Source organism: Oryzias latipes, chromosome 11 (assembly GCF_053564925.1).
Source record: "Oryzias latipes strain Hd-rR chromosome 11, Olatipes_Hd-rR_3.1".
Lineage (NCBI taxonomy): Eukaryota > Metazoa > Chordata > Actinopteri > Beloniformes > Adrianichthyidae > Oryzias > Oryzias latipes.
The window spans coordinates 5,303,028-5,330,924 of record NC_136247.1 but is presented as its reverse complement, the minus strand read 5'-3'; the positions used below and the strand labels follow the sequence as shown (position 1 = coordinate 5,330,924).

Here is a 27,897-nt window from a genome sequence, read left to right as displayed (position 1 = left end):
TGGAGGGTAAATTTGTAGTTTTCATAACAGCTGACAGAATCTCTCACAGAGCTAAGAAAAGTTCTGGACAGTTAGGAAACAAAGAAAATGACAAAAGCTGCTCTTCTTTTACTTTTTTTTTTATTAACATTGTGAGGAAACAGCTCTACTGAGGCTGTGGCTGCTGATCGGGCATGCTCCTGATGATGTCAGAATCACCTGAACAAAACAAAAAACACCAGTCAGTACTATGTGAGAAATTATGCATTTCCACTGGTTATGAAAATAAAAAAGGAAAAGTCTATAACAGGAAGTTAAATGTCGCTGGCAGAGCATCATAAACTGTCTAGACAGCAGTTTAACGTCGTGCTCCAACTGGCTTCACTCTAGCAAACCACTAGTCCTGCACTGGACCACTTCAGGGAGGGGGTCCATCAGGCGCAAAAATTTGCAAAGAAAACAATGGTCAAAGTTTTCAAATGAAGTAATTCATTTTATGTCAAACATGTTTTCTTTATGCTGGGCCGACTTGGTTTTGACTGTATAATGGTGCATGATCCGGTAAGGTGGAACACAGTCAAATCAGGGCAGACATCACACATTGTCAACAAAGAGATGGATCATAATTAGCCAATTTACATAATCATAATTTCAAAAGATTGTCGATGAGCTTGAAAGACATTTGATCTGCACTGTGGAGTAGAGATGACGTAGGTACTCACCAGGGTCAATAATGGCCAGTGTGCACACCCTGTAGTACTTGCCGCAGGCGGTGCCCAGCTCAATGTTGTTTCCACTGTAGTGGTGGACTCCAGTCTTGGCCAGCATGGCGTAGTACTCAATCTCAGATTTTCTGATCAGACAAAATAAAAGTCTAAATCTCTGGTGCAAATAAAGCAGATTTAAAGATGTAAATAACATTTTATTTTTTAAAAGCTAGCCTTTTGACACCTTTTAAAAGGGGTGCAACGCATCACAAAATTCACGGTTTGGAGTTTTAGAGGAACGGTTCAATTTTCAGATCAGTAAAAAGCAACCAAAAAAAAAGAACAAAATGACAAGATAAAATTCTGAAAATTGGGGCGATTAATTGAAGAAAAAGATTAATTTGAATTTGTTGTTTTAGACTATTTTTGGGACAGAGGAGATTTTATTTTCTGCTCTCTTGGTCTTCTGTTGTTGGGAGTAAAGTCAGTCCGCTGGTCTCTCTCAAAGCACAGATGTGAAAACAGCAGCAGGAAGCAAAGAGGAGCAACTTCCAAGAGTCCGAGAAAGAAAACACAAGCGTACGAAGCGCAGCCCTCGCCCCCCGTAACTTCTGCTAGTTCCTCTGGGTAGCTTCAGTTTAAGCTGACGAAGCAGCGGAACATGTGGATTTTTATCAGAAAGAACTGGAGGATAAACCTGCCGGCTATAACGAGTATCCGAGTACTCAAATAATCGCGATCTGCTCCAGAACAATCCAGTATAAGTATTTTTGACGTCCAACAATGTTGATTTGCGATCCTTATGAACACAATGGAGTGTAGTAAAAACACAATTCAAGCACAATATATTTATTGTTCTAAAATACAGAATAATGCTGGATTTTAAATTTACAAACTAAAAAATAAAGTGTTGGTGAAGTTTCCCATTTTCAAAGTAAAACAACCTTGTGGGTTTTTTTTTTTTTTGTAGTTGAAAAGTGAGCCTGAAGTTCCATTTACTGACAGAAGTTCTGAAAAATATTGATCTGGTTTATCAGAGCTTTAGCTTCAGAGTTTACATTCTTCTGATTCCACTAACTTCTCAACCGTTGACGGAATTAACACAACTCAAAAGGTAACCGACTGAAGCGGCGTCTTGTTCTGGATTTGCAGCAATATACAGTACAGACCAAAAGTTTAGACCCACCTTCCCATTTATTTGAATGAGAAGGTGGGTCTAAACTTTTGGACTGTACTGTACAATGTTTAAGAACAAAAAATGTTGCAGAACATTTTCAGGATTTTACGTTTTCAATGATTCAAAACAACAATGATGTTTGTTTTTTATGTCATTTATGTTCCTGCTGAATTTAACCATGAGGTTGACAGAAAAAAAGGGTTTTAAGTGACAAGTTAAATCTTTGCGTTTTTATCAGTTTTGATCTCATGTTAAAATTCAGAAAATAAAAAAATGATCATATTTATTTAAGTTGGGTCTATATCCACAAAAACAACAGAAAAGAAGACTAAAAACCAAAAGCAGCCCAATAAACACATCATGCAAGCATTAATGCTCATTTTTAAATTGAAACACATGATTCACTTTTACACAGCTTTAGTTAAGGCCAGAAACTCTTCAACCAAATAATGCAGGTGATTTTACATGGCAGGACTTTGCCACTTGGCATCCTATGCAAATGTAATCAATCAACATGGCATGATCGATTTGCAGAGTGATGTTCAATTTTTAAATAGATTTTATTCTTATTAACTAAATTTTTCATATTACACTTTACCTTAAATGACATTTTAACAGATTATATCCAAAATAATGTAGATACTACTTAATATCATATAGAATCTTTATTTTTTTCCATGTGTAGCCTGAAACTCAAACTTTGTAGGGTATTTGTGATTAAATGTAGATGAAATTTGACAATGCCTACTAGAATTCAATGCTCCCTTGCTCTGTTTTTACTCTCCAAAGTTAGATCCTTAATTCAAAGTGTTGTGTTCATGTTCCACATTTTAGGTTTGCACATAACCAGCCTTGTGCAGAATTCCCTATTCAAGCTGCAACCTACACCAAGTTTGTGATCATAGATTAGTTGAATTAGGGTTGCATTAATAATATCAATAATCTTTGGGTACCTGAGAGCAGGGCAGTTGTTGGCCAGGATAACCAGCTTAGCTTTTCCCTGACGGATCATCTTTTGGGACTGTTTGTAACCAAGGACGTACTTTCCACTCTTCATCACCAGCTGGAGGCGAGAGTTGATGGACTCCATGGACTTTTTCTAAACGATCACAAATGTCGAACATCCAGTCATTAAATATGAAAACAACAGCAACCATACAACCAGAACCACGTTTATAAACCGCTTATTTTAGTTCCAACACAGATTTTTAGCTAACTAGCTTAGCACGTTTATGAAAAAGCAGACGCCACCACCAACAGCCACCCAATAATAATTGTAATGTAGAAAACCATAAAGGAATTCGTGCAAACATTCTGATCACGTAAGTTTGTCTACAACTATAGGAAAATACGTGTTTATGTGGAAAGCTACGATGCTAACTAGCAGGCCTTAGAAGACACACGACTCCACGTGAAGCCGCATAGCCCGTTGAAGCGCGTGCGCTTCGGCCCGAGCCACTTCCACTTACCGTCTTCTTTGCGGCCACCATGTTTGCGGTTTAGTCAGGACCGGTCAACCTGCGGATACAGGAAGGTCAGGGGAACCAAATACGTTTAAAACTGTGAGAAAATATCCGCTAAATATGAAGTTTAAATGAAAAATCCAGAGCTCGACTTACGTTAAGTTAACTCCAATATGGCCCCGCAGCGAAAGGAAGTCCCATGGTGCTTTGCGTCAACATCATTCCCTGAGCATGCGCAATTCGCTACAAAGTAGGGTGTATTTTTCTTGAAAGTTTGAGCTGTGTTTAGACTTGAAAAAAAAAACATTGGCAGTCTATGTTAAAACCCCATCTACCAGTCAACAAGAACTCTTTGAACGAAGTTGTTTGGTTTTTATAACACTTGATTTATCAAAGGGAAATTGTGTTCATTTTTAGAGAATTCCCAGGTAAATATGCGGTTAAAAGAAACTGTAAATTCAGTAATTTCTAACGTAATCTTCAAAGTCCCAAAACCCAATATTTATAAATCTGTGTACACCTCAGCTCTTTTAATAATGGACAAAAGTACATATACTTTAACATAAAAAACAGAAGAAGAAACATTACACACTTAAAAAAAAGTAATTTGGGGTGAAAAAATCTCAACCTGAGACATATTTTTACAGCATTTAATTTTTGTTCTTAAGGTAAAGCAGTTGGACAGTTGGAAAGTCGAAACACCAGAAAGGTCAATGACTTGCTTGCTTACAGATACCCGCGTGCGTGACGTCATCAGCGCAGTGAGCGGCAGCGTTCCCCTGCGTGCTCCCGCACTCCGCTGCGGTATCAGGCAGGATGGGATGCTCCACCAGCTCTCAAACGACAGCGGTTGATACTACTCTACCCAAACCGGAGGAAAGTAACGGTGCCAGCACCACTGGTGAGTCTTTTTACCCCCCTTTGATGTGCCTCAAAAAGAAAAGTATACAAATAAAATGTTTGAACCAAACTTTATTTATAGCAGTGTTACAGTTATGTTGGCTCATTAAAAGTACTTTCAGTTGAATGTACAAAACACTTGATGCAATTATGCAAAAAGACAATTTTTAATAGGTGCTACTTAAAGTTGAAGAAATGCTATAAATAGCCTCCATCAAGTCATGAAAGTATCTCTGTCTCCCTTTTGGGAGCTGCATTGTCATTCTATTATGGCAGTAATTATCCCTCTCAGATAAGGATCATTGGGAGACTTGTCATTGGGTTTCCCTGAGCATTTCCACCGGATTAGAAAGTTTACTGTCATTATTTAACCGTGGTTCCTGGCTGTGTCCTTCACCAAGTGGGACTTGAGGGCAGCTTTGGTGTCAGTCTACAGTTTCAGGTGGAAATCGAGAAGCTCCTGTGAACACTTTTTCTGTTGTAGTGGGGTCAGAGATGACCTAGAGTTGGTAAGATGTAGTGTGGTAGACTTTTTTTGCCGGAAAGTTTAACATTTTTTCAGAAATGTTTGCTCTTTATTTTAATTTGCTATTTCGACTGCTCATGCAACAGGAAACTGCATACTTCAGATCTTCCTGCAAAAAGTGACCAAATAAAATTAAACTTTAAGCTTCACACATTGACTTTATCAGCTGAATGACAATGAGCAGCATTCCTGTCGCACTGGTATCACTGTCTTAGAGGTCAAGCTGATATTTGTCAGGATATTTTTTTCTTTTTTTGCACATGTGTCCTGTGAATTTCCCTAGATTGTGTCCTCTTCAAAAGACACGTATTAACACAAAGTTCAGTCACTTCAAAATGCATTTGGCACATTCAAGTTCCCAGTCATCAATTGTCAATAACAACTTCATTGAAGCCTTTTTGTGGTGTGTTTTACACAATTTTGGCTTTTTAGAAACCTTCAAGGGAATAATTTTGCGATTCATGCAAATACCCTTCAATGCAAATTGTTTCCCTTCAAAAACGTCTTCAAGGAAGTGATGCCACTTGAAACCAGAAACACAGCAACTTGCTCACAGAGCTGTGAACTATGAGCGGGTGGTTAATGTTTGTTAAAAACAGCTTTTTTTCTGAACGTGTTATTATTTAACTACAAAAAATCTCAGCAACAAAATATAATTCACTGATTATGGTAAAGTAATGGATGAAGAAAAAAATCTTTGTTTCTTAGCGATGTTAATCTTCTCAGGCTTGCATTTTTCAAATTATTTATTAAGAAGTGTGGGTGTTCTTTGCATGCTTTACCACCTATAGAAGATTTAAATAACAAATACACTATAACCAAGGATCCAGGTATTTTTCTTTATAAATCTATGTTTAGACTGCCAATCATAAGCCATTGGGAATGAACCATGAACAAACTCTTCCAGGTAATTTCGATTTATTCAAGCATGCAAACCTCTTATAAAGTTGGCACTAAAAACTTGAACATCAAGCAGGAAATATTACTAAAACATTTTACTAAAGCATTTATTTCCCACACATTGGCTTTGTGTTTGTGCAGTCACCTGTTTTGCCATGATTTGAATGGTATGCTGGTTCAACATGGAAAACCATAAAAAACTAAACATTTTGTTTGACAGATAATAAAAAGTAAAAAGGGTTGTGTCCGAATTCCGTCACTACTCTCTATGTAGTGCCATTTAGTAGTGTTGTCTAAATCTACTCCAAAATCGAGCCACAAGAGTACTTATTGAGTGCCATAAAAATGTCCCAGAAGTCTGCATAGAGGCAGTGTGCATCAATGCTCTCCAGGCTGGCGAATATAAACCACAATGTTTGAGGAATTTTGTGGGGGGAAATTATTTTAATTTTTTTTTTAGAAACCATTCAAGTTTTCATCATCAGAACACAGTGGATTCATAAATAGTTTTCGCAAAATGTTCCTATTTATTAAGTTTTTACTTCAGGAGATTGGTGACATCATACTTCCGGATTGCACTATATAGTCCCTGCACTATATAGTTTTTTACTAGTTAGAGTAGGGAGGGAATTCGGACATAGCCTAGATATTTTACTATTGATTCAGACTTTAAAGTGTATAAAAGACAAAAGTTTTTACTTTTTTCTTGCGTCCTAGATAAATTGTGATATTTCCAGCATTTTGGTGGAAAATCGTTGTTGGGTTTGCTTTTTATTTGTGTCATGAATTTGTTCCCCAAAGGAGCAGCCAATGAGAATGGAAAAGTAGCTGAAGACGCCGAAACTCTTCCAGAACAGGCGCCTGTAGAAGGCGGTGATGTGAAGCCGGACAGTGAGCCTGCTGCAATAGCCACGACTGCAGGCAGCACTTCTGCTAGCCCACCAGCAGGAGAGGATTCTCCGCCCTCAGCAGATATTCCACCGGCAGAAGCACCACCAGCAAGCTCCTCAGAGTCTCCAGCTCCCGAGCAAGGTGCGTTCAGTTAACCATTCGTATCAAATTTGATACACACATTTCTGAGACCCTGGCCTCATTAGTATTCAAAACGTTCCATTTAAACTCTGCCCTGTAGTTCATTATCATTCCACTAGGGGCAGTAGAGGGGCTTTTCCTGCTCATTTTAAAAATGCAGGTTCCTTGAAATCTCAAAAACACTTTTGCCAGGAAAAGTTTTGCTTATTTTCAAATCGTTATGCCAAGAATAGCTCACATATTGTTATCAATGTTTTTAAATGACTACTTGCTGTATAGAAAGATGCAACATTTGTCAATAAATAATTAATAATAATGCAATTAAACTGTATTAAAAATTATTGTGTCAAATTTAAGAGAGTGGGTAAATATGGCGCTTTCTGAACACTCGTGTCAGTATTTTAGCAACTGTAACTAACATTATTATGAACAAAAACTTACCAAATCAGCCAATGTATAATAATTCATTTGATCTATCAAATAAAGATTTGTATAGTATTTTTTTGTAGATTTTATCAAAGGGTTTATAAACATCTTAATGACAGTAAAAATGTTTATTTTTTTCAATTATTTGATGTCTTTACAGGGTCAATACATTTCACATTTTTGCCAAAAATGTTTACACTGTGAGAAGCAGAAACTTTTTCTTCAGTTTTTGTTAAAAACTTAACAATTTCATTGCTGTACTGTGAGTTTACTGAAAAATAAAAGCTGTTAGCTGAAGGCCTCATCTTAATTATGCACAATATTTTCAACGCAAATTACTCCCAGAATGCAAATCGTCAAAGACAAACCACCAACTTCCCGGGGGGTTATAAATGCAGATTAGGATGTGGAGGACATGCATGTTTCTCTGCGGGTTTTGGTAAAACTGGTCAACATGAACACATCCTCGTTTGAGGTTTTTTCCTCTGATCAACGGTAACCTGAGCAATCCTTCCTTTTGCTCAGCTACATATTGTCCCTTCCGCCTTCCGTTTGACCTTTCCTCATTGCAGTAACCAGGCAGTATCTAACAACACATGGTTTGAGTCGAGCTCATAATGAACACAGCAGGGGGTCCGCTGGAATGTGTTTCTAAGCCACAACTCCTAATTATGTTATCATATGAAAAGCTGTCATCGGATTGTGTTTCATTTTATGAATCATCATCCCGATGAGTAAAAAAAAAAGGTTTTAAATGGAGTTGTTTGGACTTTTCGTTTAAATTCATATAAAACTCACTGAGATTTATACCAGTTCACCGACAGTTTTTAGACAGACTAATGCTTTTGACCGTAATGGTCACATTGTTTGCAGCGTTAAAGGCACATAAAGGTGTGGTGCATGTGGAGCTGTTATACACCAACAGTGCAGTCAAGGCTTTCGTTCCCATCTGTTCATTTAGTGCTTCGTGATGCAAATGACAACTAACCCAAATGTCTGTGAGGTCAGATCCTAATTTACCTTTTTTGCTAATGCAAAGTGACTGTCACTGTGTTCAAACAAAGGCAGTAAGTCGAAACAGAGGACACGACAATGCGGGGTTTCGTACCAGCTTTTTTTGTTGGAGTTAACCCTTGTGCTATCCTAGGTACTTTACCATTGGGAGTTGGGTCATCTAGACCCACTAGACAGTGCTCTGAACCTTTTTTCTTCAATGATTTGTGATCTTCACTGGTGTCCATGGATTACATGAAATCCTCTCCACCTTTATCCGCCTTTGTCATGGTAGGAATAACACGTCAACGGTCATCTTGACCCCGTAGGATAGAGCAAGGGTTATAGGGAAAAATTCTAAGCATTAACAACAACAACAAAACATTTCGTTTAGAAAAAAACTGAATGTTTTCTCATGGTTTAAATTTGAAGAGAAAGATTGTGTTCTTCAATTTTTTAAATGGTTTCTTCAACAACACTTTTGAAGCAAAAAAAAAAAAAAAAGAAATCCGTTTTGATGTGTTGTCCTTGAAGCTGCAGACAAAACAATAATGTAGGAAGAGTAGAAACAGACACTATTCCCCACAAACCAAGCCCACACAATCCCAAATTTGATGCAAACCAGGAATGATCAAAAGTTACAGTTTCTTTCAAACACCACTGGGGGCAGGTTGCAGAAGGACGCAATTCTACATCGACAACAATGTAAAGCTTTAAAACTGACATAAACATACATTTTGTTTTGGGGAGCCGTGGTGCAGAGGTAGAGTGGTTGGCCTCTGATCATAATATCCCAGGTTCAGTTCCTGCCATTTTCACTCCTGTGTCAAAGTGTCCTTGGGCAAGACACAGAGCCCCACATTGCTCCTGGTGGTTATGAATTGCTTCAGAGGCACTTTAACATTGAGAGTGGGGTCATCTAGACCCACTAGACAGTGCTCTGAACCTTCTTTCTTCAATGATTTGTGATCTTCACTGGTGTCCATAGATTACATGAAATCTTTCCACCTTTATCCACCTTAGTCATGGTAGGAGAACACGTCAGTGTAAGGGTGGGGTCATCTGGACCCCACAAGATAGCACAAGGGTTAAATTATCCATGCAGTGTTTATATGTCTAAGACATAAAATGCTACCAGTCAACAATTAAAAAAAAAAGATTCATGGGTGAAAATCAATCAGACAAATTTGGATAACATCACTGATTTAGATCCTATCATCATATAAAAGACTAAAAATGATAAAGCTGGGGTCCCTTCATCACTATTCTGCGTATAGCTGCTTATGCCTCGCTCCTTTCCCTCCCATTCTGGACATACACAAATTCTACTTTTCGATTTCCTCAGTAATTTACTTTGATTTGATTATGCATATGACTTTCAGTAACATCCCATTGTGTAAGATGTTTTAAATGTGGTAAAACGTCATTTGCAGCTTTAGCTCCACTTCCTCTGTTTTGTAACAAAATCCAAATCCTTTCTCTCCTCTTGATTTTGACCCCTGTGGCCTCCAACCGTACTCATCCTCAGCTCAAGCTTGAGCACAGGCCTGCTTCGCTGTTCTGCGTTTCTTGCTAAGTCTTTGTTGTCTGTGGTCTCATTGAGGTGCAATCTGAGTCCACTGAGAAACAGGAGGACGCCAAAGCATTGGGCGTCCACCATGTCGGGCATTGCCGCCTTTTAACAGCCAAGGGAGTCAGAGGATTGAGTGTCACACAAGCAGAGCTAAATCGGCATCTGATCCCTTTATTACTTTAAAGATACCTTTTTTTTAAATTCACAATTGAAAATCTTCCATGCGTGATATTTAAGAAAGACTGCAAAACCAGCCCCCTAAGAAATATGTCAACAAATTCTTACCCCAGACTGGCAGATTTTCTTTAAAAAAGCAAGACAAATAGTCTACCAAGATTTTTTAAGACACGTTTTCTTAAACTAAGATTATTTTGCTTTTAAAAACTTCCTAGATAACATTATTTTTTCTTGCAAGACATAAAATTAGAATTTTTTTCTTGAAACAATGGTCTTTTTATTGTCTTAAGGTTTCTGTTTTTGTAGATGTGATTCAAACAACTGAATCTCACCTTCAATATTTGTGTTGGGACTTTCTGTAAAAAAACTGGTCAGGTGCAAAAGTCCCACTCCGTAAAGCTTTTGTCAAAGCTTTACCGGTGGTCTTTTAATTGTGATTTGCTGTTTTTAGCTCAAATCAAAAGCCTGTGTCATTTTCAGGGACATAATTTCTGCATAGCGGCAGTAGTTCATCAAAAATTCAACTCTGAGGTGAACAGAGTCTTTAATATGTTTGAGGTCTACATTTAGTCACTTGGAGAAACTTTTAATCTTAGAAAGTTTTGTGAATACGGCCACTGATAATCCCTTCAAACTTGTTCGCCATGTTTCCACAACTCATCTGTACAATTCTCCCTGTAGAAGCTGCTGCGGCGGATTCAGAGCCAAAAGAGGAGGCGGCAGGTGAGCAGGTCTTCATTTTTTAACACCACCAGATCCTCAAAATAACATTTATATGATCTCCTATTCTCTCTTTGTGCTTCCAGATTCCAACAAGTGAAGCATGGCATTCCACTGAAAAACTCCCTCCCTCTTTCTGCGTGTGTGAGCGATACATGACTGTGCATGAATGTGAGTGTGTGTGTGTGTGATAGACGCCGTCTTGTTGCCAAGAAGCTGACTCTGTGGTGAGCACCACGAGTCAGTTCTTCAGTCACCACTGTGCCTTTTTCCCCTGAATGGAGTAAGCTGTACATGGATCTATTGTGGGGGGTTTATTTTGATAATAGCACATTACCATCTAAAACAAAAGATTGGATTATCAATAGAAATGTCTATTTATTGTCTGAATGTTAAAATCCAAAGGTGTATGTCACTTAAAGGGTTCCTTGAAGAGTTATTTCTGACTTTTACTGTATTTGAATAAAAACCAAAGCCAACTTTTATTTTCATTATGCTAGTTTTAGGTGGTGTGCTTTGATTTGATGATTGTATTTGTAATAAGGATACTCCAAAAAAAAGGTAAAAGTGCTGTCTGCTTCATTTATTTGCTAAATTTCATGATTTCTTAAGGTTTTGATGAACCTTGAATCCACAAAGAGCCGTCAGAAAAGTCAATAAAGCGCAGCACTCAAACAATGTTTAGTGAGGGCTTTTCTTTTGGGGACAGATTTGAGTAAACTTAGACACATCAAATCTTAGTTTACTTTGCTATTACTTACTTGGTAAGAATTTCACATGAAGACAATGTTCTGTTCTTAAAGTTGGAGACTATTTTTTTTCAATCACATCTAAAAGTGAGGCTACAGCTTGTTGGTGATGGGGTCGCCTAGTCAGGAGTCAGAGAGAGGACCCAGGACTGCAACTGCCTCAATTTCCACCAGAGCGCCCTGAACGACAAAGAAAACAGCGTATTTCCATCATATAAAACAAAATGACTTTTGCTCTGTTTCCAACTAGTGTTTTTTTTTTATCTCACTTTGACATCAAATCAACAAGCAGACTACCTAATTTGTCTTCTAAACTGAAACTGGCTCTTATTTGGGGAGATTGAGCCACTCATATTATATTTTAAAACAATCTAAACAACACAAATGATTTTTTATATGGTCCTGAATTGGACACATATGAAATCTACCCCCCCCCCCCCCCCCCCCCCCCCGTCCCGAGAGGAGAAGATAACTTCCCAAACGAACATCCATGTTTACTTCAGTGAAAATAGTGTGCTGTGTTTAATGTTGTCTTACGCACATGCAGGTCACTTTGAACACAGAGCAAAACATATGAAACACTTAAACGACTACATTCCAGATAGTGAAACTGTATGTAGGAACTTTATTTTATAAATGAATTCATTTTCTGACCCCCAGCTCAGTGATGGACACCAAGCTAACCCAAAAATAAATGAATAATAACTGTGTATAATGCGGATGTTTTTTGTACTTACTCTGGGTAAAGCAGCAACTTGGTAAGCAGCTCTGGCAGGAAAATTACTGCTGAAAACTGCAGAAAAAGTAATTACCGGTATTTATGTATGTCTTTAAAAATATATAATATATATTCATATATTTTCACTACAACAGAATGTTTTTAAATTAATATTATTAACTTTATATTGATGCAGCAACTCCAAGCAAAAAAAGCTTCTTTTTTTTTTACTAAACAAAGAACCAATAAAGGTATCATTCTATATTTTAAGTGTATCTAGATTATCTTTTTATTTTTTATGACACATTTATTTTACAGCATATTTTAATCAAGAGTTTCCTCAAACAATTACATTTCAACCTCTATGTCAATTTATTTTTTGGTTTAACGCGTATTAATTTGTTTGCTACAACTGCCTAGGCCTCAAAAGCAACAACTTTTAAATTTAAAAAAGGGTGATTCTCATTGACAGCATATGACTAAATTCTATTTAAAAAAATGTACTTTAGTATTTCATAAATGTATCATATTAATTTGATGGTTAAAAAAAGATATTTTTACTAATAAAAAGGTGTTTTTGAATGTACCTATAAAGGAAATGTCACTAATATCATTAGTGCCTATCAATATAAATTAATGTGGATAGTTAACACAAATGTAAAAACATTTCAAACTGAAATCTACGTTCAAAATTAAAACCACGTAAGTCACAGCAAACAGATGGTCTCCATCCCGTCTCCAGGGTCAGAGAAAGTTCCCCCCGCTTGTAAGGAGGCAGGAGCCGAGGCGTGTAAAGTTATTCCACTGAGCAGCAGTGCTTGCTGGGAAGGCTAAGGTTCCACCTGTGCATTAAGTGTGCAGCGGTGTCTGCTTACAACCTACTGGACAGTGCAGCATCCATTACAGCTGACTGCTGTGATCAAGAAGGATAAGCCAGGACTCACTGCTCAACTCATACAGTAACAAAAACAAACACATTTTGAACTGCTGTCAGGAGAAATCTGAAGTAACCAAACTAGTTTGACTTCCAAAAAAATGAGTGAATGAGTGAATATCGCTTCACTGTTAAAGAAACGTAGACAATTTTCATCAAGTAAATCCAGATAACATTTTTAAGCGAAGTAATTGTAACTTTTTTTACAATAGCTACACACACAAAGCTTTGTGTAATAAGGCCTATCACTGGGCTCTGCTGTTATTTGATTTTTCTGATCACTTAAAGTTGGTTTCACTGATGCTTTTGGGAAAATAATCTGATTGATTTGCGCCTGAAAAAATCACAACCTGTGTCCCGTAGGTTCTGATTAAACAACTGTCAAAAAAACACCTGAAGTTTTCTTAATTTAAATTTGGCTTAATGGATAATCTAAGCTGTGCAAAATCTGGACTAAAAGTTGCCTCCGTGTCAATATCATGTCCAATGTTGACTTCTAAAATGATGAGACATGGTTAAAAAGCAGCTAAAAACATATTTTTTAAATGGCTTTTTTATAATTCTTTTTATATTCTGTGTTTTACCGTGTTTTACTGTGAGGCACTTTTTCACTTTTATCTTGAATGGTGCTCTACAAATAAAGTTGATTATTATTACTATTAATATAAAATCAAAATAAAGGAATGTTAAGATCAGTTAAAGCGATAAAAAAAAAACATTCAACAGCACAGATAACAGCTGGAAGCCAAGCTGTTGTTAGTTTTAGATGAACAATCAACTATAACGATAATAAAGCAGATTAACCCTTGTGCTATCTTAGAAGACCCCCCCCCCCTTGCATTGACGTGTTCTTCCTACCATGACAAAGGTGGATAAAGGTGGAAAGATTTCATGTAATCCATGGACACCAGTGAAGATCACAAATCATTGAAGAAAAAAGGTTCAGAGCACCGTCTAGTGGGTCTAGATGACCCCACTCCCAATGTGAAAGTGCCTAGGATAGAACAAGGGTTACGAAAAGGGCTTACATGAAGAGTAGACCTCATTGACACTGTTGAAGTCATCGATGTCCTTAAGCAGCACAGTGGTCTTCACAACTAAAATAAAAAATTTGAACGTTTTAAAATGTAAGTGTAATAAATAATAAATGAATAAAGAAAAATCTCACCATTGTTGTAGGTACAGCCGCCAGCTTTGAGGATTTCTCCCATATTAGTCAGAGCCTGATGAAGAAGGAAAATATAAACTCAGTCACAAATAAATCTCTTTTTTTTTCAACTCAAATAAAACCTAATCACACATTTTTAAACATGTTAAATTTCAAATTACTTTTTTTAGGAACTCTGATTAATGCTACTGCATAAATCCTAAAAAGAAAAATATATCTACAATTACAATCTCGGTTTCTCAGTTTTCCACTAGTTTTGGCAAATAATCTAAAGCAAAACATTGATAAATGCATAAAATTTCACACAAAAAATGTATTTTCAATCTGGTCATCTCCTACCTGTTTGGCCTGTGCTTGAACTCCTCCCACCACTAGCTGACCAGTGACCACGTCCATTCCAATCTGACCAGATATGTACATGGTTCTGTCCACCAGCACCCCCTGGCTGTGGATGCAGGGAAACACAAGCTCACAAAAAAAATACAAGGAGAGTAAGGTTGGGCAATGTAGAAGTACTCATTTGATCATGATTTGAAATACATCTAAAACTTAAACAAAAAGAAAATTGGGCTGGAACAAATATGTGGATTAGACTTGTAAATATTTATAAACTTTAAGTCTAGTACACAGTTCCTCATAACCTTTATTTAACTTTTATTACATCATAAAGCTATTGCAATCAAAATATAACAAATATGCAACTGAAATGTAAATTACAGCACTGAGGGAAAATGACAATGTTGTCAATAAAGTTTAGTAATAAAAAATGAAATTAGACAACAGGACATGTTACAGCTGCTTCCTCAAAACTGTTTTTTTTCCATTTTAAAACAATATCTTTATTGTAAAAAAAAATAAAGACATGACTAAATATCAGTGTTACTTTTGTTAGTATAATTATTTTTATTTTTTCATTAAAAACTAACAACAAAAATGTTGTCTTGTATTGTAAGTTGCCTAAAATAATACAAGAAATATAGGAGTAGATTTAATAGATCGACAATGTTTTTTGTATGTAAATATATTTGAATAGTAATCATAACAGCTCTAAATCAAATATGCTTTTTTTTTAGCAAATTGATCTAATTAATTTAAGTAACATAAACAGAGCCTTAAAGTCAATAACAAATAATAAAAACAAATGTATCAACCTATTTTGCACCTATCACCTAAGTTTTCCTTTGATCTATTGAGTTTTTGGCTGGTGATTTTTATTGTTATAAACATGACTAAAGTTTTCTTCTTTTAATACCAGAGAATCAATCAGATGGTAAATCCTTACCTGTATATCCCCTGTCTGATAGGAGCTTTAGGCGTGAAAATAATGTGTCGTTTAATAGTTGCCATTTCAACCTAATCTGAGCTCCTACTGCTCTGTAAAAAGTTAACTTTCTGTACTTTATGCTGCGTTCAAGGCCAACATGAGTTCAGTGAACAGAAAGGCCCGCCTATGCTCACACATTTCTCTTTCATTCTTACCTGTATGGGCCAATCGCTGCCGGAGCTGAAGTGGTGTAAATGAATTTCCTGTTAAGTGCAGACATGTTCAGAATTGCGAAGATATTCCTTTTTTACTTTTCCAGTGAAAACTGCACGGAAGCTGATAGCTTAAGAGCTGACAGAGCTGCAGTATTGGACTTTGGAGAAAAGGTGGTAGTAAAAAACGTACACGGACGCATGCGCAATGTGTGTTTCAAAGTCCTCCATGATTTTCGACAAAATTTGACGGTTTACGGTACAACTTTGAAAAAAATAAATACATAGCAAAAACACAGGGAAAATAGAAATCTAAGTTTCGGCAGCATTTGTTCAAATACATTTTCTGAATGCTAGAAAAAATCTAAAGAATAGTATGTTATTTCAACGTTTCTGCTCGTCTTTGGCCAGGATTCCCTTGGAAAAGAGGTTTTAAATCAAAATGGGACTTTCCTGGTTAAATAAAGGTTAAATTAAAAAAAATCTCCGAAAAAACTTTAGTAGTTGTTTTTGCCCCCAAACTTTATTGAATGTATCAATTCAATACACAACAATGCAAAACAGCAACAAGGAAGGAACAAGCCAGGGGGTTATTATTACATTTTACACAAATACATTGAAACTGACGCACAGATCAAATGTTTTGAGGTCAGATTTTCTTATTGTGTTCATGTAATGTTTGAACTCATTGATAAATGTATGAAAAATGAGGGGTTATGATTTGTAACTTTGGGTTTACGAATGTACCATTTGCATAAAAACAATAAAAGGTTCATTATTTATAATTGTTCTTTTTCATGAGATGGAGAGTGGGGGAGGCCAAACATAACATGTTCTAAGTACAGGCGAAAGTCTGGGTCAATGTGGGCAGAAATGAAATGACAAACTTTAGACCAGAGAGTGGTGGAAAAAGGACACAACCAAAATAAATGTACAGCATCTTCAGGGTGTTCTTGACAAAAAGAGCAGGTTAGATCAGTATCTTCTTTGAATCTTTGCAGATATAGTTTGGATGGGTAGAATTTATGGATTAGTTTAAATGAGATTTCTTTCACTTTATTGGTTAAAAAGTATTTTGCTTTTAAATTCCAGATATTTTTCCATTCTAATTGATAAACTAAATTATTCCAATGAGGAACTACATAGGGAATGGAAACAAAATCCTTCTGAAAGAGTGAGCGTATACGGCGATTTGCGTTGCACGAAGAAGAAAAATAACTTTGGCCTATTTCTATTTTTGTTGGATCAATTGGTAATAAAGTTGGACTCTGCAATGATGAGCTTTTGAATAATGTAACACATTTTAGTAGTTGTCATTGCTGCAGCAGGCTGTCATGAAGAGACATTTCTCTCCCTAACATATTTTGTTTTTTAATTTCTGTTATTTTTTTTGGCAATAAACCACTTTAAATCTCCACAGTTTTTATATGTCCTTAAAAATGCCTTTTGAATAAATACTTGAAAAAATTGTCAGAAAACTCTTTCCGTTTAGTAATGGAATGTACACAGTATTGAAATATTTTTATCATACCCTTAATCATTGCTTGCAATTTTTATGTTCAAATAAAAGTGTTTTCAAGTAAAAGAAAAATAGTTCAGATTTTTGCTCATAGCATCTCCTCCCAGTCGAGTAACCCTTGGGCTATCTCAGGCACTTAATCGTTGGGAGTTGGGTCATCTAGACCCACTAGACAGTGCTCTGAACCTTTTTTCTTCAATGATTTGTGATCTTCACTGGTGTCCATGGATTACATGAAATCCTCTCCACCTTTATCCACCTTTGTCATGGTAGGGAGAACACATCAATGCAAGAGTGGGGTCATAGGATAGCACAAGGGTTAATCCTTGCACATTTTTCTTTTCCCAGTTTTGAGTCTGAAATATATGCGTGTATATTTTATTAATTATTATTATTTATTTTTGTTTATTTATTTAGATGCAAAAAAAGATCGCTCCTGACTTGAAAGCTAATTCAAACTAGTGCTATAACATTTCTTGATCACTTAGTGCCCTTTTTCTCTGCTTAAAAGCAGGTCTGGTCCAAATTTGGTGGAATACACCTGTGAGCTTTGGTTTAACGGTAGGCTGCTGTTGTCTGACCTAGAGAAGTGTGTTGCAATAAATCAATTAATAATTTACACCTCCATAGCATTTATAAAACTTTACATTTCCTTCAGAGAAACCCTTAACAAGAAGTAGTTTATTCAAGTATACTCAGTATGTATTAAAAGTGAGGCAGTATACCAGAAGTCTACTTTTAATATATCTTATATATTGTCAACTAAAAACTTCCAATTTAGTCTGAAGAAGTATTGGGTTAGTACTTCCTGCACAACACATAAATGGTGTTTACTACATAAATGGTCTACTACATGGTGTACTACATTTTGCTAAAGGAACTCAAACTGTTGGTGAGCATAGTTTGCTTCAAAAGTGTGAGGTTCTCAGACTCTGGGGCGAAACTCTTAACAGGAAGAGGTCTGTCAGATGTAAAGCCACAGATGAGTCAGAGGAATATAAAGTTACCAGCTTGCATTATAGGCGTCACATGGATCACTGCTTCAAGCACAGTTTAAAAGTTGTAGTAACCAGTCAGCCCAAATCAAGAGGAGACCTAAAGCTGCATGTTTGATGGGGCATTTGCAGGGAAATTTGATTCATCCTATAGAAAAATATTGATCTAAAACACTAATCCGAACTAATCTCTAATAACCTGAAGAAGAAAAAACAAGATATTAAACCTGGAGTAGCCATGGTTTGAGATGAGCTGGACAGAGGAGGAAAATCACTTCAAATATGGACCTTTTGCAGACATGGGAAAAAATTGCTGATGTGTTTAATTTCTGTTGTAGAAAGGCAGCCATGTTCAGATGTTATATTTCCAAAAGATAGCAACTTTCATAAGTAAATATAGATTTTTTGTAATTAAATTATTGCAGATTTATCTACATTAAAAAAGAAAAGAAAACTGGGCTGTATCAAATATGTTGATTAGAATTGAAAAAATGTATAAAACCTAAATTCAGTAAACAGTTCTTCATAAACTTTTTTTTTAACTTTTATTACATCATAAAGCTATTGCAAACAAAATATAATAAATAAGCAGTTGAAATGTAAATTCTTCATAGGCTCTACACCCCTATATCAGCACAAAAGGAAAATGACAACGTTAATAAAGCTTGGTAATAAAAAAAAAGTAATTTTAAACAGTACGTCCCAGCCAAAACTTTAGGACATCATTTTCTTTTTTTAATATTTTGGAGCAAACCTTTAATTAGAAAAACAAAATGTAATTGCAGTACTTCTTACTATGCTTTCTGTACAACATGCTTTCACTCTAAACATAGTGAGTAGACTTCAAATCCAATGTAGTCGTATTCTATGTCATGAAAACGAAGAACACGGGGTTATTTTACAGCATTGGTTGTGTACATAAACAGCCGCTTCAGAAAGCCAGAGAGACGTGTAACAGTTCAAAAACAGTCACATCACATTCATGTGGAACAACAAACGACAGATATGCTGTGCATTCAATCGAGTTATGATTTGAATAAAAAAAAGCATAAATTAGATTAAATAATTCCTTAATATTAGACACTAGAAAGCATTTTCTGTGAAAATGAATGGGTCAATGGCTCCGTGATATGAAAATAGTCACACGCCAGGTTGTCTGTATGAAGCCTTTCCAATGTCTACTTGGTCATTAGAAATGTAATCTTCAAATAAACTTACCTGACAATTCCTAGGAAGCAAATAAAAAGCTATATAGTTTTCAGGTTATAAGAGATGTATTTAAAAGCACACAAGACATACATAGCAGGAATTCAGTCAATGGATAACACATCAAGTCGAGAACACACTTGTGTATTATTGTTGAAATCTAAAGTTATCCTGAAAAAAAAAAAAAAGAAATAAAAACAAAAGCAATGTTTTTTTTCGTATCCTGTTTGTTTACGACCACAGTAATAGAACCGTTGCTACAGCTCTGTTTAGGTCATTGAACCCATTATTGAAGTAAAGGAGGGTTGAACAATCCAGGTCTTTGAGATCCACGGCTCTGCTCGTGTCCACTGTCAATTATCTGGATCAGGTGAATCCAGCCAATCAGAACCTGCAAATCCTCAACGCAGGTAGTCAGCAGTGAATAGAGAAGAATTCGTGGTAGATGTCTAGAAACACAGCTGAGCAGCCCTGATGTGAAGGATCCAGTCCCACAACAGGAAAAAGCTCAAACATGACACTGAAATCATCCCATCATGTGATTACCTAGAAACTATAGTACATACCATTGCTTCTCATTTTCATGTCTTTAAAGTTGTCACTTTAAAGATTGATAGTAACCTGGGAAAAGTGGTTCAAGAGGCACTGACATACTTGGTGTCTTTTTCAGACCTAAAAAAAACAAAAACAAAAAAAACTTTTATGATTCTTCTATATTTGTGTTCATCCTAATAAAGATTTGCTGCTTCAGCAGTTTTCTTCCCACTTATCTACAAGAGAGCAAATTGGTGAAACTAAAGACAGATTCAATTTAAAAATGTTAAGGCTTTATCAGCTTCCTCATTTTGTTTCATCTTTGGTCATGGACGAAGCTCCACAGCTTTAAATGCAGGTTCGTTTAAGCAAGGCTCTATATTTACATTTGACAAATCAAATAGACATATAAGTGGATCACTTCATTTTGTACTAGGCATGCAACTGAAAACAGGAAGTTCTGTTCAAGACTCTCGGGTGTCAAGAGGCCTAGAGTTACTTCTCTTTTCAGCCAGAATCAGCTCCACAGAACACAATTGTCTTTTTTCCAAACTACATCCGCCTGCTGAAAGGGAAATTCGTTAACTAAATGGACAGAAAGAATCCCAACTTCATTCAAAGACAAGTTAGCATTTAGTCTGGACAGCAGAGGGAGTTCGACTCCACTGTCGCTGGATCTAAAGTTTCATGCTGGTTTGGAACACACGACGGCCAGAAACCCTCAGAAGTTCTGCTGTCTTCTCTTTTTAGCATCCATTGCATCCAAGATAGGCTGGCGTTTGGCAGTGTAGCGCTGTCTCAGCTCCTCAATCTCTCGCTCCATCATGGGATCTAAGGCACTCAGGCGCAGCTGCAGCTCTTCAAAGTCCAGGTTCTTCAACTGGTTGACCAAAAAAACAAAACAAAAAAACAGCAATAAACTGTAAGAACACTTGACTTGTTGTGCCCTTTTAAAATCATGGAGCCCGATATTTATGAGGTTTTTTTTAATGGGGAATAATACACCTGAGAAACTCACAAAGTCAAAGTCTCCATCCTGAGGAACTTTCCAGTTGTCTGGAAAGACGTTTTTGGATTGGATGTGGTAGCCGGACGGCTCCTGCAGCTGGTTGTGGTTGTAGTTCTCTTGCTGTTGGGTTGCCTTGTTGGAGTCCTGCTTGTCAAAGTAGTCCATGAAGGCTGGACGGATGGGCTGTTGGGCGGTTGGATTCCCTGGGAAGTTGGAAGAAGCCCTTTGTTACTAAAACGGGTTTGGCCATTTTTTACGCTTTGTACCAAAAAAAAAAAAAAAAAAAAAAAAAAAAAAAAAAAAAAAAAAAGAGTATAAACATTTATGGAAACTAGAGTTAAAACATTGAAGACAAATAACTGCAAACAATTTGCTATTTGTACACTTTGCCAAATATTTTCTCTTAAATTATTTGATGGTACTCAGGACCTTTTCTTTAAAAACTGCAGTTGTTAACCCTTTACCACCAAACGTCACCGGTGACACCTAAATAACACTCTTTGACAGATCACGTTATCAACCTGATTTAGCTCAGTGATTTTCAACCAGTGCGCTGCGAGGGTTAAGGCCCGTACACACCGGGACGAATATTCGCCAGGCGTTATTCGCCACGTTTTTTGTGTTCACACCCAGGCGATTTTCGCTGACGATGAGCCGAGCGAACATGCAATTTCATTCCCTGACATTAGATGGCGCTTAATGTAAAACAGAAATACTCCTGTACACAAGGTGGCGCTGCGCAACTTTACGATTCTTAAAGTCGCTTTTCACTCAGAAGAAGAGAGCAAGTATTTACACGCTTGTCAGAATCATACAAAGAAAACACGGGGATATTTTAGAATGTCCGTCATTATTTCTTCGCGGCTGTGTAGACGCTACTTGGCGTCTATCTTCTTCGCTGGTATGTGTGCTCAGCAAGGCAGTTTAGAGTCTGTGTCTTTCATATGGAGGCTGAGAAAAACGGTAGCTCCTCCCACTTGCATTCTCAAATTTGGAGGCCGCGAATTTGATGCGTGACTCACGTTCGATGTAAACAGACAACAGTTTTAAAAGAAGTGGGCGGTGTCCGCGGCACACGCCTGTGCAGAACCGGGACTAGTGATCCGTACGGATCAAGAATCATCTGTGGAACCCTATTAGCTACCCGTGGGGACCCGTCTCAGACGGTGTAAAAAGTAAATAAAATACTGAAGCTCAAAGACTGTCCGGCATCACAACCACTGCTTTTCACTACAACTCCCACGATGCATTGCGTTAATGTTTCTCTTACTGCGCTGCTATCATGAAGCACAACAACCGCAAGAATCTGTTCTAACAGTTTGTAAATGTTCTTGCTGAAATCAGGAAAGTTCAAGTTTGTTTTGAGAACCGAAGAATTACAGTCAGAGATTCCAGTGTTTGGTCCAAGTCAGCTTTATAAAGGAAACAGCGGCTTTCTTATGTTTGGATTGGAGGACAAATTCAGTTTTATCCTTTACTTTCACTTTTGAAAAACTTGAAGTTAAGCCTAAATATAAGTAATAACAAAATCAAAGAATCAGCATTAAGGTGAAGTGTCCCACAGACGCATTTAATCAAAATGAAACTATTTAATTTGATTTATTTCGGAATCTGAAAGATGTTTTATTTTGAAAAAATTTCCCGATTCTCTGTTACATCCGTCTATGTCACTCTTGACGCAGAACAAGGCGCTCTTCTCGGTCACGTGATAGATTATTTCTAAAATCAAACTCAGGCAAACTCCCAATAGAGAGTACTTCTTTTTTGCACCATAAGTGTGGGAGGGGGAGAGGATGATGACACCTGTGCGATGTACAATGAAATGCCTTTCAAAATAAAAGCTCAGAGTTCATCTCGTCATGTCTCTGTTCCTCCATCATAGTATTGCTACAATAATCGTCTTAAAAGGCCGGTTCGTGAAAACTTTCTATGTTGTCATAGCGTTCCGCAGCGTTAAAAATGTTGGGGACCATTGGTGTAGATCAATAGAGACAACAGGAGTTTCTCTTTTAAAAAGGAGTTTTAGTTGCTGGTGTACTGCAAAAAGTGAACCTTGGCTCAAAAAAGGATGAAAAACCCCTGATTTAACCGATTCTAACGTAGAGAAAAGTAGGTTTGCACCGATATGCAACACATTATCGATACAAAGCCGCGTTTTCCTGAATCAGCTTATTGATTACGGATGAACTTCACTACTGTAAAGTTTTACATATCAGTGGAAGGCTGCTTTTCTCCACCGGAATTATGTTTATTGTGTAAAAAGATGACAAGTAACAGTAGCTGAAAAAATGTCAATTCGGCCATGGAACACCCATTGAAAGTTAAACCGGTTCTATCTTCGCCAGTGATGGCGACCAACGGTTTGAAAATTGATGATGGAGGAGGAATGAATAATTACGGTTTGTGCACGGCCAGAATTCTATGACACCAAGTCCTTTATATAGCAGAGTAGAGCTGTGGAGGAGAAAAAGCCTGGAGCAAAATTCACGCGATTTGCAACCCTTTGACATTTCACACCAAGCCTCTTCCCACCGTAGGTGGCGGAGATGCGTTAGTAAACAGTAGATAAATAAGAAGCCCCTCCCTGCTTGTCCAGTGTGAACACCAGGGGCTAAATGCACATTCAAGAACCCCCCAATGAGACCACTGGGATCTGGAAGAAACAGTCATCTTCTAGAACCAGGAGCCAGAACCAAACGGGGGGAGGGAGGGGCCTATAGCTTTTACCTCATCCCTCCATCAACTCTTCAAAGTTCTCTTTAAAACACTGAATAGTATCAAACAAACATCCGTTTGACAAAATTATATTCTGCGCACTCCTATTTTAGTCCTATGTTAATTCTAATTGTTAATTCTGTTTTCTTACTTCTCATGGATCCGTGGTCCTCGTGCTCCTCTTTATCATCCGTGTTGATGACCATGGTGCCCAGGTCGTCCAGGATGGTGGTGCCATGCTCGATCATGGTCTGAGCACCATCACTCATCGTGCCAGTGGCTCGCATGGTCCCTGCACCCTCTGAGCCCGATTTAACCATAGTGTGCGAGTCCACCTCTGTCTCTTCTTCCTAGATGGAAAGAAAAAAAAAAAAAGACCATCCATATAAGGTTCTCTATGGGAAAGTTTAACTACATCACTACTGTTTGGTTTTTTTGGTAACGTACAGAGTTGTCCTCTTCCTCCTCCAGCTCTCTCTGCTGCTCTTGCTGTCTTTTAGCTTTCATCTCCATAGCTTCTGTAATGAGATCTCTCAGGATTGTGACAGGCTTGGCTTGGCTGATAAATGGATGCTGGAGAACGAAACAAAAAAACATATTATTGCTTAAAGCAAATTGTTCTGCATAATTTAATCAAAGTTACACGTGGGCTTTATCTTCCTTCTTCTGACCTGAAGCAGCTGAGTGGCTGTGGCTCTCTGCTCAGGATTCTTCACCAAACACTTCTTGACAAAGTCTGTGAAGTCATCCGACCAAAGCTCCGGCTTCCTGAACGTAGGAGGAGGGTTGGTGGGGATCATGAAAATGGCCTGCAGGGGAACGTTTTTTACAGGAAATGATGAGAAACAAAAACAAAGGAAAAGGAAGATTACGAACAAACATTTTAGCACTCACTCTCATAGGATGGATGTCGGCATATGGAGGTTTGCCTTCTGCCATCTCGATGGATGTGATGCCCAGAGACCAGATGTCTGCAACACAGTTGTAGCCGATCTCTTGGATCACCTCTGGTGCCATCCAAAACGGGGTACCAATCACTGTGTTTCTCTTTGCCATGGTATCCTTCAGTAGTAAGTAAACAAGAACATCATTTGGCTTTAAAGTCATGCTCTGATGAAAAGGGTGGGTTTTTCTTTTAGCTTTTTTCCTGCTCTGCTTAATTCTGATGCATCCACTTGTAGACGACTACATCCACGAACGTCTTCGTATTCCTCGTCTGAGCTGGCATCTAGATCAAAACTGGTCCGGTTGGATTGTTCCAATATTGCTCGCTATTTTTGTTGCAGCGATAATGTTAGGTTAGGGGTGTGAGGAGGTGTAAGCAAAAGGGAGAGTACAAACAGCTCTCAGATATGGGTGATGGGGAATGGGGGCGTTGCTCCACGCTGCAACTCAGAGGTGAATTTCCTGTGTCCTAGGAAATGACACAGGTTTTTGGATTTTGGCTGGCTGAAAACAGTTTTATCGTTATTGGGAGCATGTTTAAAATAGATCTAAGTATGATTTGTGTGGATCAAAAAAAAAAATTCCAGACCAAGTTACACAAATCAAATAAACATAAGTGGATCATTTCTTCTTGTTTACCGTCAACTGTCCTGCTACTCCAAAATCTGCCAGTTTCGCGTGACCCTCAGTGTTGAGAAGGATGTTTCCAGCCTTGATGTCACGATGAATCTTCCTCATGAAGTGAAGGTATTCAAGACCCTTCAGGGTTGATTTAAGGATGGTGGCAATCTCATCTTCTGTCAGCTGGACCATGAAAGCAAAGCAAAAACAAAACAAAAAAGGGCAGGGCGAGATAAACCTTGGTGTTAATAAAAGATCAGGGTAGTCATAAATAAATACATTATTTCTTCAGCCCAAATAGACTAACTGTAGTCAAAATTGGATTATTTCTGCTTCTTTTAAGTGTTTCTTTTCAAGTAGGGAAGAAATCTAACAGATCAATCTTACAACACATTCTAACCATAAACTTAAAAGGCTCACCGTCTTGTTGCGGAGTCTGATTATGTCAGAAACGGATCCAGCTCCGCAGTACTCCATGACAATCCAAAGGTCTGTGTTTTTGAAGTAGCTGCCATAGTATTTCACTACATAAGGGCTGGAAAGAGGTTCAGAGCAAAGTTTGTATTTAAACCTCAAAAAAAGGGAAGTATTCCTGCAAACATCAGAGTGCAGAGGAGCTTGAGTTTGACTAATTCTTTGGATAGTTTTGATCATCTAATGTACTCCACATGACACGGATAAGCATTTGCAGAGACATCTGGAATTCTCACCTGTCACACTGCTGCATGATGGAGATCTCTTTGATGATTTCCTGTAGATCTGACTCCACTGGAACCTGCTTGATGGCCACAACCTGTCCTGACTCTTTATGAATGGCTTTAAAGACACTGCCATAGGAACTAAGCACACACCAAAGCTAGTCACACACCACACCAGGGTGCGCAAAACCAATGTATAACACAACAATCAACTGTAAAAAAGGAAAGTACAGGATGAAAAGAAAAAAGGAATCAAAGTTCTTACCCTTCACCAAGTTTTTCTAATACATCAAACACTTCCTCTGGCTGTTTTGTCAAGCTGTCCTCGCTCAGCTTTTTCAGCTTGCTGCAGTTTAAAGAAAGTCATCTTATTATTGACATCAATAGACAATATAAATAATAAATAGCCCAGATAGTTTTAGGTAATGCAGAGGGAACAATATGAGATTTATTTACTCAATTAATATAAATACGTTTTAATTAATTTTGCTTTGATTACCATATTTAACAGAGAGCAAGAAACAAATAAAATGTCTACCAAAAAAGACAGATTTGTTAATTGTTTATTGCTATCAGTATGGATTTCAACACAATAGTTAAGACTTGAAGTGTTTTCTTAGTTTTTCAATAACAGGCTTAAAAACAGCACAACTAGAAATCCTCCAATGAAACGGCTTTCAAAAATGACCAGGAAGTGACTTCATGTTACTTGATTAAGGCCCTGTGGGTTTTTGCTCGTCATGTGAAAAGGTTTTAAGAAGATGTAGTTTCACTCACTCAGGATTACTGTCAACCATAAAAAGTATTAAAACCTAACTTATTTTGTCAACACAATGATACTGTATTAGTAAAATTCACATTTAATTTCAAATATAAAATTCAATAAAATGAGGAAAACCAACAAAGCAACCAAATAAAAAAGCCAATTGTGTGTGCAAAGTCTGATTTATGTATTGTACTGTATATGATACAACAAAATACAACTGAATTAAACTTTATTGATACAAAAATTGGAAATTACCTTGTTACTATAGCTCTAATAAAAACAGCAGATAGAAAATATTTCTATAAATATTAGGTTATGAACATGTTAAAGTTTCAAATGTATTTAAAATTAAAATATAATGCCAAACAGAAAAGTACATTATATGCTTATGATGTAATTGCATAACAAAATAATACTTAACTGGTTTTGAAGAACGCAATAAATTAAATTACATTTTGTAAATAAAATTTGCTACTGTTTTCGTTATTTTAATTGCTGTACGCGCACGTTTTAAATACATTAAATTTGCCTGTAGGGACAAAAGGCAAGACGTTTTATAAAATGTACACTTTTTTGTTGTTCCTTAAAATTGTGATTAAAAATGTGTCACCGTTTCGAAATTTCAACGTCAATTTTGAAGTGAGGAAGTACAGAATAGTAGGGCCTATATCCATGTAAATAGAAAGTTTCAAACAAAACCACTGGAGTTTAACGACTAAATGAGTTAGCTTAGCATTAGCTAGTAGGGGCTCAGCTAGCATCCGATTATGCTAAAGTTTGAACAATTGGAATCTTTACAAACCTTTTAGGCGCGGTTGGCTCCATCATGAATCAACTCGAAAACGTAAATTTAAGGAGCGCTTTTAAAAAAGATTGCCGTTTTGTCACTATGGAACGAACGTGTGAACATTGTCGGCAGACAAGACGCGTTGTTGTCAGAAACTAGCAGAGGGCCAGCTGAGATGGGCGCTTCATCTTCTTCGTGGAATCTAGTGAGGGCAATGCACAAAAGATCTAACGCATTACCGCCACCTCGCGGCTTCAAGGGTTACCTACAAAGTCGGGAAAACGTGGCCTGTGTTTTTTATGAAAGAAATGACAGCAAAAAAACAACAACTTCAACAACAAACTCAAATTGCACTGTAATTTTTTGTTTAATTTTTAAAGATGTAATTTTAAAGTTATATAAATGTTTTCACGTTACACTGGCATTATTTTGGAAACAAAGAATTGATTTATGTCCGAGGAATAGTATGTACTAATTTTAGATT

The 27,897-nt window shown here is 37.2% G+C and overlaps 4 protein-coding genes across 6 annotated transcripts; 1 reads left to right on the top strand and 3 right to left on the bottom strand.

Moving 5' to 3' along the window:
* Window positions 1-103: 103 nt before the first annotated feature.
* On the bottom strand, window positions 104-3,616 carry rpl30 (ribosomal protein L30). The gene is made up of 5 exons (XM_004074245.5): window positions 3,483-3,616; window positions 3,333-3,381; window positions 2,817-2,962; window positions 702-832; window positions 104-198 (listed from the first exon to the last, which is right to left on the bottom strand). Exons 2-5 carry the CDS (start codon window positions 3,351-3,353, stop codon window positions 146-148), a joined length of 351 nt encoding a protein of 116 aa, XP_004074293.1. The 5' UTR covers window positions 3,354-3,381; window positions 3,483-3,616; the 3' UTR covers window positions 104-145.
* LOC101170691 (uncharacterized) lies at window positions 3,448-11,251 on the top strand. Of its 2 annotated transcripts, none has more exons than XM_078954578.1 (5): window positions 3,448-3,576; window positions 4,059-4,227; window positions 6,454-6,684; window positions 10,535-10,576; window positions 10,660-11,251. In XM_078954578.1, the coding sequence occupies exons 2-5, from the start codon at window positions 4,143-4,145 to the stop codon at window positions 10,671-10,673; spliced, it is 372 nt and encodes a 123-aa protein (XP_078810704.1). In that variant the 5' UTR covers window positions 3,448-3,576; window positions 4,059-4,142; the 3' UTR covers window positions 10,674-11,251. The 2 variants fall into 2 exon arrangements, with proteins under 2 accessions (XP_078810704.1, XP_023815960.1); XM_023960192.2 differs by lacking the exon at window positions 3,448-3,576 and adding an exon at window positions 3,620-3,754.
* rida (reactive intermediate imine deaminase A) lies at window positions 11,142-15,817 on the bottom strand. Of its 2 annotated transcripts, none has more exons than XM_023960191.2 (6): window positions 15,622-15,817; window positions 14,482-14,587; window positions 14,143-14,197; window positions 14,003-14,071; window positions 12,060-12,115; window positions 11,142-11,502 (listed from the first exon to the last, which is right to left on the bottom strand). In XM_023960191.2, exons 1-6 carry the CDS (start codon window positions 15,684-15,686, stop codon window positions 11,446-11,448), a joined length of 408 nt encoding a protein of 135 aa, XP_023815959.1. In that variant the 5' UTR covers window positions 15,687-15,817; the 3' UTR covers window positions 11,142-11,445. The 2 variants fall into 2 exon arrangements, with proteins under 2 accessions (XP_023815959.1, XP_023815958.1); XM_023960190.2 differs by lacking the exon at window positions 15,622-15,817 and adding an exon at window positions 15,425-15,583.
* A 3,028-nt stretch (window positions 15,818-18,845) lies between these two features.
* stk3 (serine/threonine kinase 3 (STE20 homolog, yeast)) lies at window positions 18,846-27,659 on the bottom strand. Its single transcript, XM_004085225.5, has 11 exons — window positions 27,429-27,659; window positions 26,126-26,206; window positions 25,873-26,001; window positions 25,583-25,697; window positions 25,181-25,345; window positions 24,491-24,658; window positions 24,268-24,405; window positions 24,044-24,169; window positions 23,748-23,946; window positions 20,891-21,084; window positions 18,846-20,752 (listed from the first exon to the last, which is right to left on the bottom strand). The coding sequence occupies exons 1-11, from the start codon at window positions 27,452-27,454 to the stop codon at window positions 20,594-20,596; spliced, it is 1,500 nt and encodes a 499-aa protein (XP_004085273.1). The 5' UTR covers window positions 27,455-27,659; the 3' UTR covers window positions 18,846-20,593.
* Between the last annotated feature and the right edge of the window lie 238 nt (window positions 27,660-27,897).